Source organism: Trypanosoma equiperdum, assembly GCF_001457755.1.
Source record: "Trypanosoma equiperdum strain OVI genome assembly, contig: ctg_144, whole genome shotgun sequence".
NCBI classification, from domain to species: domain Eukaryota; phylum Euglenozoa; class Kinetoplastea; order Trypanosomatida; family Trypanosomatidae; genus Trypanosoma; species Trypanosoma equiperdum.
In genome coordinates this window covers 62,466-73,413 of record NW_027123449.1, presented here as the reverse complement: position 1 = coordinate 73,413, position 10,948 = coordinate 62,466, and the positions used below count along the sequence as shown (strand labels likewise).

The 10,948-nt window shown below is 49.0% G+C and overlaps 2 protein-coding genes across 2 annotated transcripts; both read right to left on the bottom strand.

The window, feature by feature from the left end:
• Positions 1-1,431: 1,431 nt before the first annotated feature.
• TEOVI_000028400 (Zinc-finger double-stranded RNA-binding, putative) lies at positions 1,432-3,297 on the bottom strand (the record flags this gene model as incomplete). The annotated part of the gene is made up of 1 exon (XM_067221463.1): positions 1,432-3,297. One exon carries the CDS (start codon positions 3,295-3,297, stop codon positions 1,432-1,434), a length of 1,866 nt encoding a protein of 621 aa, XP_067077564.1.
• Positions 3,298-4,322: 1,025 nt separating this feature from the next.
• On the bottom strand, positions 4,323-9,860 carry TEOVI_000028300 (ABC transporter, putative; the record flags this gene model as incomplete). Its single annotated transcript, XM_067221462.1, has 1 exon — positions 4,323-9,860. One exon carries the CDS (start codon positions 9,858-9,860, stop codon positions 4,323-4,325), a length of 5,538 nt encoding a protein of 1,845 aa, XP_067077563.1.
• Positions 9,861-10,948: the final 1,088 nt, after the last annotated feature.

The following is a 10,948-nucleotide window of genomic DNA, read 5'->3' as shown; positions in this document are numbered from 1 at the left end:
AAAAAAAAAAATAAAAAAAAATAAACACTTCTGTTCGTACTTTGGTGCTCCCTTCAAGTCTCTAATTTATGAAACAGGTGGTGGGAAAAGAAACAAAAGCAGGGGGAAAAGAGGAAGAAACAAATGAGGCAATTAACAGTGTTTAGCGCCAAGAATGGGAAAGGGGGGGAAAGCACAAAATGGTGGTTTACACACAAAAGATGATTAATCAAAAGAAACCCATGTGTAAAACTTACAGCTCCATATTAGCGAAGAGTTTCAAAGCGAAAAAAAATAAAGAGAAAGAGAGAAAGCGCTAACACAGAAGAAAAAAAAACAATGCTGCACCCCGACCTTCCTCTTCCCGCTGGCGATGTCATCCCCGTCGGCATTTGTTTTTTGTTTTTGTCTTGTTTTTTTATTGTGTCCCAGTGTTCCCCGTGCATTTCCCTGAGGTAATGTTGAATGGCCATCGTTAATTTCTGTGCGACCCTATTTTTTTTCTATTTTTCTTTTGCCTTCCGAATGAGGGAGTATCGGAAAAGAAACAAAACAAAAGGGAAATCAGAAGCGTAACACCCCGCTCAGAAATGCTTTTCCCCTTCCTTTCCTTATAGATCATTCCCCCCACACTCTCCTATTTTCATGTCATTGATATTCACATGTGTAAATGTGCGAACATAATGGAATGAAAGGAGGACATGTTACGTCAGCTACTCGTCCATGTCACCACCTTGTCCCAGTTCCTATGGTAATCGAAGCATATTTTATTTTTTAAAAAAATGTGGAGAGGAGTAGCATATATTGCACCAAAAGCAGAAAAAGAGTATTTGCAATTTAAAAAGAAAATAACAAAAGAGAGAACAATTAGGGAACCGACGCGAATGAAATGTGCACTAAGATTATCCCCTTTCCCAACATGAGGGGAAAATGAGGAAAGGCATCAAACACGGCACCACTCGTCAACTATCGTCGCCACTGCAGTTGTTAGCTCACTGGTGCTTCAACAAACACTATCCAACGCGCTCGATACGCTTGAGAAACCCCAATGGAAGCCACAAAACACGAAAAAAAAAAACAAGAACTGGGAAAGTGTGGCAAACGCAGAAGGAGATAAGGAATTAAAAGGGCCAGACGAAAGTACTTTTGTGTTATTATTATTTCGTTGATCTTACTCGTTCCCTTCCCAGCGGCACGAAAACACACACACACACAAAGGTATAGAAATTAGTCCCTTCAACAACCGTGAGAACAAAAAAAAAGAACAAAAAAAGAGAAAGGGAAAGGGGGACTTCGCCGCAACTCATCACATAGTCGCTCACGCACCCATTTCCTTTTATTATTGCATACTTTTTTCTCAAACTTTACACTCCACAAAGAAATGCATATGCAGGCATAGATGATGTGTCAGTGGGAACACATGAAAGGGGAGCCTACGGTACCGCTCACGCCTTAACGAGGCTCAAAGAAATTACTCTTCACAAAAAAACGTATCGCCTGCAGAAGAAGCCCGTGTTCCACCGAGTTCCGATCCTCCGTAAGCCGCTCAAACAATGTGGGTGGCGGAGGCGGGACACGTCGATGATCACGGCGCTGCGCCCGTTGCCTTCTCTCCTCTTTGACGCCACACTTGTGAGTTGCACCTCCTCTTCCCTCCGCGGCGTTGTTGGGCACGCGGCTGTCCTCTTCGCTACATGCCCTTCTAGCCGGCAGCTCAGGCGGAGGGCCCACATCCTCAACCCAAGGCTCAGCCACATCGCTGGTAACCTCAACATCACCGCTACTCGGTCCGGCAGCGGTCTCATCAACAACAGCATTCCCTTCACTGCATGATGTCATTGCTGGTACGATATTGTCATCACGGAGTTTCGGTTTCGGAGGGTCCCGTCGCTCCTCACCCCATACGATACGCCGCTCAAACACTTGATCACTCCTTTTTGGGCAGTCAGTTACCCAATGCTGTCCCTTCTCGCCACAGCAACTACATACGTAAAACCGTGGCACAGTTTTTGCCTCGCGGTAACGCTCGCGTATAAGTTGAACCTTTTGAGCGTTCGAAAGGGAACCATTAGGACCACAGGGTATAATCCTCCTTGGCCGACTGTGATCCTTCTGTTTGTGCTGACGGTGCTCAATCGCACTCCCGGTGCAGTCGGCGGACTCACATTCACCGCCTCGACCAACGGAAACGGATGGATCCTCCTTATTACGCAGACGGTTACCGTCGCACTGAGAACTGTCACTGGCACCACTACATCCCTCTTCACATACCCGTTGAGTTTCCGGTGCATCAGATGTGTCGGCACGTCCCTCATTGGCCTTTACATCTTCTGACTCGGAGCAAACCACTTTCTTTGCATTTCGTGACGCACTAGTTACAATGTAACTCTCCCCTGTTCGCGGGCGCTTCCCCACCAAAATACCATGTTGACGAAGCCACCGTCTACGATCATCCGGGAGCACAACTCCCCTTGAAGCCTTATAGAAGAGCTCCTCCATTTTAGCCTTGACGGAATCCTGGGTGGGAAAACGGCCCCTGCGCTGCGCCAGGTAGGCCCCCACATCACTGAGATTAGGCGCGTCGGGCCTATTGTGGAGAGTCTCAATGTGCGCTTCCATCTTCCACTCGCGGCTTTGCAGGCAGGTGAACTTGCAGCCGGGAAATGAGCACCAAATGTGAGTCTTCATGTGACGGTCATACTGCTCTTGTGTGTTGTACCCTTTCTGGCACGGGTCGCAGAAGTATTTGGGTGGCTCACGCTCCATCGGGGGTGCGTTAGTCACTCGGCCTGGAAGTCCTATTAATGGGTTTGGGTGCACGTCACACCACGACTGCAGAGGAGGATCCGACTGTGGGAGATACATCCGCACGCACAAATGTTTCCCTCGCGGCTCCTGGCTTTGATGCCCTTGAAAAGGGACAGGCTGCAGAGGCGCACTAACAGTAACACCAGCTCTGAAAGTCGGCCCGCCAACTCTTACGGTCGCTGTGGAAAATGGCGGAATTAACTTGGAGCCAACGGTCACTGTGGGTTGCCCACAGGTCGCTGCCACATGCACGCGGCCCTGAAGCATGTGTTGGGGCCACTGTTTAGCTGAAAGCATAGTCGAAGGTGACGGCGCTGGCATCGGCATCGGAATCGGCTCTTCCTTTCGGCAGCGTTGCAGGTCTACGCTGGTTGGAGCTATGTAACGCCGCATCCGTTTGGTACACGGCGGGGAGGAATCTGCAGATATCGACGAATTATCCGTGGCCGGGACAGCTGCGCCTTGTCCGTGTCCGTGGCCGTTGGAAACAGAAACCCAGATGTTTCTCATTTTCTGCAGGTTCTGTAGAACCGAGAGCGCTGTGCGAAGGTTGAGAGGCGCAGCCCTTTGCTACTGCCTTTGTTGTGTCCTTCACCGCCTCACTGCAGCTATGGCGAGACCTTGTCAACCAGATGTTTGATGAGGCAACTAAGAAAGGACGTGAAGAAAAAGAAAGCGAAAACAAATGGTGGAGAGCGAAGCAAAGGAAAATGAAAAGGAAAGAAAGAGTGGAAGATGTCTCCGGACACCTACCTCCCAAAAGCTCTACTAACCAGCAGTAAGAAAGGGAACTAACGGAAAATATTTAAAAATAGATGAGCCAACAAAAGAAAAAAAAATAGCAGTATTAGACAATGGCAGAGAAGAAAATTCTATATGCTGTGCTACTGCAGTATGCACTCCTTCGATCTGCTAAAAGGAATAAGGGAAATAGAAAAGGAAACTACATACACGAATAAATAAATTTATAACTTAACTTCCTTGGAATAACTTTCTTTTAAATATTACCACAAGCTTACTCGCATCTCCTCCAATAGGTGTACAACAAGATGAAAACGCGATGTTACAATATTTCCCTTCCACTAACTCCTCATTAGCGAACCAGCACCTCTTTCCTCTCTTCCATCCACTCAAACACTCGCGCAGTCAACAAATACAGCACAACCACTGGATGCCCTTGACTTACGTAAGACTAAGAAAATAAATTAATAATAATAAAGTAAGAAAAGTACGTTGGTCTCATTGTGTTAGGAAGTGGGAACCGCTCCCTCCCCTCCCCCAGCGCGCGCGCCTTTGAACCCCATATTTGTTCACTCCTGAGATGTCTACCTGAATTTGCGCCAGTTAGACAATTGTCCTTCTTGCTCCTTTTCACCTCCCTCTTCACATATTCAACCTCACACTTCGAATGAAAAGGGGGAACGAGGTGTGTGTGAGTAACAAAAAGGAACACGCAAGCACTCTCTTCCGCCAGACGCAAACACGGGAAACGGCACAACCTACACCTTTCTCACGGACACCAGTCCATAATTATGTTAAAAATCCAACAAGATGTCGTCCAACTGCGGTTGTGTGGCGCTCACCTGTACCACTGGCGATAGACCGGGGATTGCCCCTTCACTAATCGCGGCACTTTGCTGGCACACAAACAAGAGATCGCAGGTCACCGCCAGCGTAACGGTGCGACCAACAACACTCTTTATGCGACAACCCCGCGAACCCTGCGCCTTGTCAAAGCACTTACAAAGGTTTCGCACGGTTTCCCCCAGCGGGTCCAGCTGTGGGGCGACAGTGTTGCCAAACGCCACCCTCACAGTGTACATGACGTCGCAGGTAAAGTGCGACATCAATTCCTGAGGAGTGCCAATGTATCGCAAGCGTCCGTACTCAATAAAAGCGGCACGATCCACAAGCACCTCCATCTCCTCCAGGTGGCGTGACGCAAGAATGACGGACTTTGCCCTGCCTAATCCCTGTACAGCAGCGAAAACTTGCCTTCGTGACATGAAGTCCATATCGGCGGTTGGCTCATCCAGCAGAAGATACGTGGTCCCACCGACGAAGGCTACAGCGAGCGACAACCGCCTCTTCTGAGCCGGAGTTAGTGTGCGCACGAGGCAGTTCTTCACGTCCTCCAAACCCAACACGCAAAGAAGCCGCGGTACCTCACTGTGGATTTGCTCCTCAGTGCTACCACGCAGCCTAGAGAACAAGAGAAGATGATCATATGGTGTTAAGTTGTCCATCAGCGCATCTTTTTGTGGGCAGTAACCAACCTTACTTTGGGCGGCGTTGGGACGTACGATGGTTTCACCGACGCCAGCAAACCCAGTTGTTGGTGGTACCCTGCCTGCAAGGATAGAAAGAATTGTTGACTTACCGGAATCATTAAGACCCAAAACCGTCAGCGTCTCCCCCTTGTACACAGATATTGAAATGTCTCGAAGGGCCAAAGTGGAGACTCCCGCGTATCTCTTGGTGACGTGTTGAAGTGAGAGGCCCACTGCCGCGGCACCCCGCCCCTCCTCCAACTCCCCATTACGGTAAGAGGTCATCTCTTCGTTGGCGCACCAATCTTCGGGGGTGCCTTTTCCCCGTCTCTTCATTCTCTTACGGTTGCCTCGATGCGCAGCAGTGTTTAGCTTCCCATCACCATCCCCTTCCGAGCACGGTCCGAGGCAACACACCGCTCCCCGACGCCTCAGCAGCTCTAGTAGGGCAAATAACAACAGGCAAACGAAAAAGGTACCTACCATGTACAGGAGACCCGTTCCGGTACCACCGGTTAAACCACCCCTACTGTAACCTAGCGGGCTGAAGAGACTTGGTCGCTCCCTCAGCGGCTTTCGTATATTCGCCAACCTCGTACACACCATAGCCATGAGGGCCTCACTGAAAGCAAGGCACGGTGTGACGCGCAGAAAACTTGTCACGCCCATAACAATGCCTGCCACACGGTTGTTTTTAACGGCCAAAGGCTCAATCAGAATCCACATAATTCCAAGCACGAGGCTCCCAACAAGAACGGTGCTTTGCGCTCTTCGTGAGGATTTGAACAGAAAGCTCAGAACGTAGGAGAACGGAATGTGGCAAAGGCCGAACATCGTAAAAAGAGCTAGTGCGGCAAGAATTGTATGGCCATCGCCAACGAGTTCATCGCACCCAGACGCAAACAACACGATCAACACGAGAATCTCAGCCACAACGTAGCATAAGAAATCGAAGAGCATGGCACTAAGCCAGAAGGAGAATGCATTAGCACCAGCCAAACATTGGAGATGATACGCGCCACACTGCACCTCCTTCACAATACGACCAACGACGTTAGCCGGAATGAGAATAAAGGCCAATATAACAAAGAGAGCAGCAATAATGCGGTGGAACGCGGCAAACATTTCCTCCTCGTGCGGGCCCATTGGCATTGGTTCATTACGTGCTGTCACAAAAGATCCTTCGCCAAATAGCTGATTGTTCACCACATCGTACAGCATGTTGAGGGACTGGGCCGCTGCATGGGGTGAAGAGAGGTTGTGCATCGTTACAGAAGTGGCAACCCCATACATCGCACCGGTAAGTGCGATAGCAACATCGGCATGAGAGTTGTTACCATTCAAGTACTGATAAAGAACGTCAGACAAGGCTTCGGTACAACCCGCTCTGTGACATTCAACCATCACCGGCGTATAATAGGGCCCGAAAACATTACGCAGATCAGATTTTGCAACACCAAACGCGTCATCAAGAACACTGGAGTAAGTCCAAACAAGAGTAGAGTTGGGAGACTTCTGGCCGGCGCGGTACATTGAAGAGTCGAGTGTTAACGCTGGCTGAACAGTTGGCTTAACCTTACCAACGGGAAGCGAAAGAAGAGCGAATGCGAGAGGCATCACAATGTAGTAAAACATGAGCTGTGCATCCCACTTCGCCGAATGTAGCCGCTTCACAAAAAGAGCAGCGAAATGCGAGAAGAACGTCCACTGAAGCCCCCCGTTTCGTGTGGCATTCGTGTCCGCTCGACCGAGGCCGGAAGTAGCAGAGAACTTTTCATCGTCTCGAATCGTCCCAGACGGGGTAAATTCCACGGAAACAGTGGAACCATTGCCACCAGCGCGGCGCGGCGTATTCGTTTCATCCAACGACAGTCCACACAGCCCACTGTCTCCATTTGCACCGGCCGTTGGTTGATGCTGAACCGTCAGGTAATCCAAAACATCCTGTAGCGTTGCGATGCTCAGTCCAATACTTTGCAGGTGGAACTCGCTGCGACGAGCCTCTATTTCGCCAACAACGGAGACGCCTTCAGACGAGAGCAGGGCGAGCGGAAAGCGGAATGAAACCTGACGCCCCCGCCGCTCTACACCAAGGAGCCCAACACCACAAACCGTACCGTGACTCTCCCGCGCGGGACGACTGCCGTAATCGCCAGGGGCAATAGCCCGTACGAAATCTACAAGTCGGTTGATGCAGTCATCCTCCTCTTCAATCGTCAGGCCAGGGCTAACGACACATTTTAAAACGTACCCAGCACTTGCCTTTGATTTTAAAACGAGCGGCGAGCCCGAGTCACGTACAGTACAACCCTGCATGACGTGGATGTAATCCCCGATACGTTCCGCGTCATCAATTTCGTGGGTGGCTATCAGCACGGCACGCCCTTCACGCCCCTTGCTCAGCGCCTCACACACCGCCCTTCGCCCCTTAACGTCCATCCCTGCCGTTGGATCATCAAGAAATAGCACGGCAGGGTCACCAATCAATGCAATACCGACGCATAAGCGACGGCGCTGACCCCTCGATAGATTCCGCGCCTTTGTAAGCCACTGTGCCTCCAAATTTAGGGTGTCAATAATGTCATTCACAATCTCCCCCACATCCCAAACACCGCCACACTTTAGTCGAGCATAGAAGGTAAGGTGCTGCTCCACAGTAAGATCCTCCCACAAAACGTCTGATTGTGGGCAGTATCCAATGTTCCTGCGGCACTTCTCGGGCTCAGTTACTGTAGAGTGGCCACAAATGTAGACGGCACCAGCATCGGGCCTCACAGCACCAACAGCCATGCCTATGAGCGTGGACTTGCCGCACCCGCTGGGTCCAATAAGCATATTCACCTTTCCGAACTCGAGCGCGCACGAAACGTCATCTACAGCCGCACTACCGCTGGTTCCGAATGAGATGCCTGCACTAGAGCCGCGCTTCCAACAGAACCAGTTCTGCCTTTTCTTCTGCTTACACAGCCCATAAAGTACCGCAGCTATCGTCTGATTCTCTGTATCCCGGCACTCTGGATGCTGATCCAGCACAGACTTCATGGACGGCGGTATCTCATCCTTTCCCAGTTCCCTCCATGGAAAGGAAATAACATCTGTGTTTTCGTCCCGAGGGTGGCACAGAAAGCGACGAAACGCCTGAAGGAAAAAAAGCGGGTGTTTACGACAGCACGATGAAGTAGGAAGCACTTGGTCCAAGTAACTCCACAGTACCAACATAATGAACGTGGAAACCCATGTCATACCAACAAGAAGTGCCACAGAGTTGCACCCTTCAACGGTATCCCTCCAATGGAACTTTTGGCTCGTGCTCGCATGCTGGATCAGCTGGTCAAATGACGCAAGGTAGCCGACACAAGGGAGTAGACTCATGAACTTCACCTTTGGTGCATGGTAACTTTCCGGTGTGCGATAGTACGACATGATGCAACACACTGTAACAACACATATAGCCAATTTCACGTACCGTGGCTTCGTGAAAAAGGTACTCAAGAAGAGGCACAACGCTCTTATTTGGCACAAGAAACTCCAGTATAATACGAACAGTACTGCCAAGTTCACGTAGTGGAAAAAGGTGAACCCTACCAATAAGACGGGCACACATACAGCAATGAAGTCCATCGAGAACGCAATGATGAGCCACCCCAATGCCATAGCGGACCACCGAAGTCCCATTACTTCCATACACCCCCGAATCATTCGAGCTTTCTCATTCACAATTAAACGCGCAAACACCATGCCGGATAAAAGAGCAGCGATAATTGCGAGCAAGGGCATGTAATGTCCCCACTTATAAAATGTGCTTTTGAATTGCGGTGGAGACGGCATTGCCACAGTCGTAGGTCCATACAGATTAGTGTACTGAAAAATCGCGGAGGAATTAAGCCTACCCCCCAAACGTTCCCGCACATAAAATTGTTGGATGGCGTTCTGCAAAGTAAGAAACCCGCTAGTGATGTACAGCAGATTGTTACCTTCCTCCATCGCTTTGGTTGTTGGTATGGCCGCCTCCGTCGTCCACGGGGTTGCGGAGTAATTCATGCTAATAGTGAAGTGATTCCCGCGCCCCACGAAATTTCCAACGCCCCGGTGGTCGTCAGTGATATCCGCAATAGCCCATACCTCCCCATCGTTCTCCATGGCATACCGGCGGGCATCGGCCATAGATGCAAAAATGGGCAAATCGCCTAACACCTCATTGCAAAGAACGCTTACATTGGAACAAAATGTCCTGAAACGCGCTGCAGCACCATGATTGGCAGATTTCGTATCCACAAGTAATAGTTTACCGTAGTGGCCCATGCCCTCTTTTGCGGAGCGGGCGAACAGACTCGGGTTCTCGCGCCGTAACTCATGTGTCACAAACGCTGACAGTCCCAAATAGGCATCGAGTGTTGGAATAACAACGGGGCCAGCCGCTACAAACAGCTGCGCGAGTGCCTCACGTGCCAACGTGGCATCGAGAACACACAATGAACCTCCACGCACGGAAGGAAGGCACTCAAACTCTTCCGACGGTGGGTAGCACATCGGAACAGGCAAACGCCTACGAAACGAAAACGGGGCATCACGATTCGTGCAAAAGTGGTTCTCGAAAATCTTTGAAGAATTTATAAGAGGATTCTCATCATATTGCATTTCCGGCACGTGAATGATGGCGGTTGAGCGGTATCCTGCAACCAGCACAAGCATTACGAGGGTTGGAAGTAGCAACATAAAAATAGTGGTAAATAATGCTGACTTGAGTTGCAGGAGCACCTTGCACAGGAATGCCCTGAACTGAATGCACCACGCCGATGCCATTTCCCTGCTTCCGTCCTTAGTACTCACCTCTCTTCACTGCAACTTCAGCAGGGTTACGTACAGTTTTCTGCAAATCCTCCTGTTGGTAAAATTCCTCGTGCCTCAAGGCACTAAAATAAAACAAAAAAAGGTATTTACTATGCCACCACGCACAAACAAAAAGTGAGTTGCGTGGCCTTTTTAGGAGGGAACTGGTTGGTTGGTTGTTTTTATTTGGTGGTACCCTTCCTATTATTTGTTCGAATAACTGCTGGGCTCCTGCCCGGCCTTCTTCCCCTTTGTTGTTTCCTTATTTCCCTTTACGCTGTAAGAAATATCACGTCACTACTAATTCTTGTTCTAGAAACTCCTCTGAAGCGATTGCAGCACCAGTCAAATGACGGTTGTGCGCCTATTAACCTTTTTCTTTCTTTTTGGCTTTTCTCTCCCTTATTCCTTAGCTTTATGTTTATGTGACTTTATGCTTTCCGTTCTTTTCGTATTTTGATATGACTTTATGTAGCCTAACTTTCAGCTGTGCCTCTCTATTGTTCTCAGGCGCACACAAACACACACACCCTTTGTTCACTGTATTCGTTCTTATTCTGTTTTACTATTGTTTCCTTTTCTTTTATTCTTTAATCTTTTGATTAGTACGATGGAAGTCAATGGCGTAATCCACTTTTTCCCCCTTCTACTTTACTTGCGATGTCTACACGTCAAGTGTTTCTTAAGTAAGACAATCGCTGACGATGACACACCAGTGGGCCTTATAAAGCCTTCACACACGCGTGTATTTGCTCTTCTTGTGAGTAAACTGACTGAAAAGCCGAAGTCTGCAAAGAGTTATAAATATTAGCCCTTTTTGTTTGGGGTTTTAGTTTCACCCTCCGTTTCCTTTTGGTTGTTAAAAACAAAAATACAGCAAAAATAAAATCTTTTTTTTCTTATTTTTACTCCTCTCCCTCCTTTCCTCAATTTCTTACTTCAGAATATTTTTTCCTAACTTTTTCCGTATTTTTATACTCCCACACCACTGCTCTCTCTTTGTTTCCCCCCCCCCTCTGGTAAGAAATAAAAGCTTCCAATAACTGTCTATTGGGTTTGCC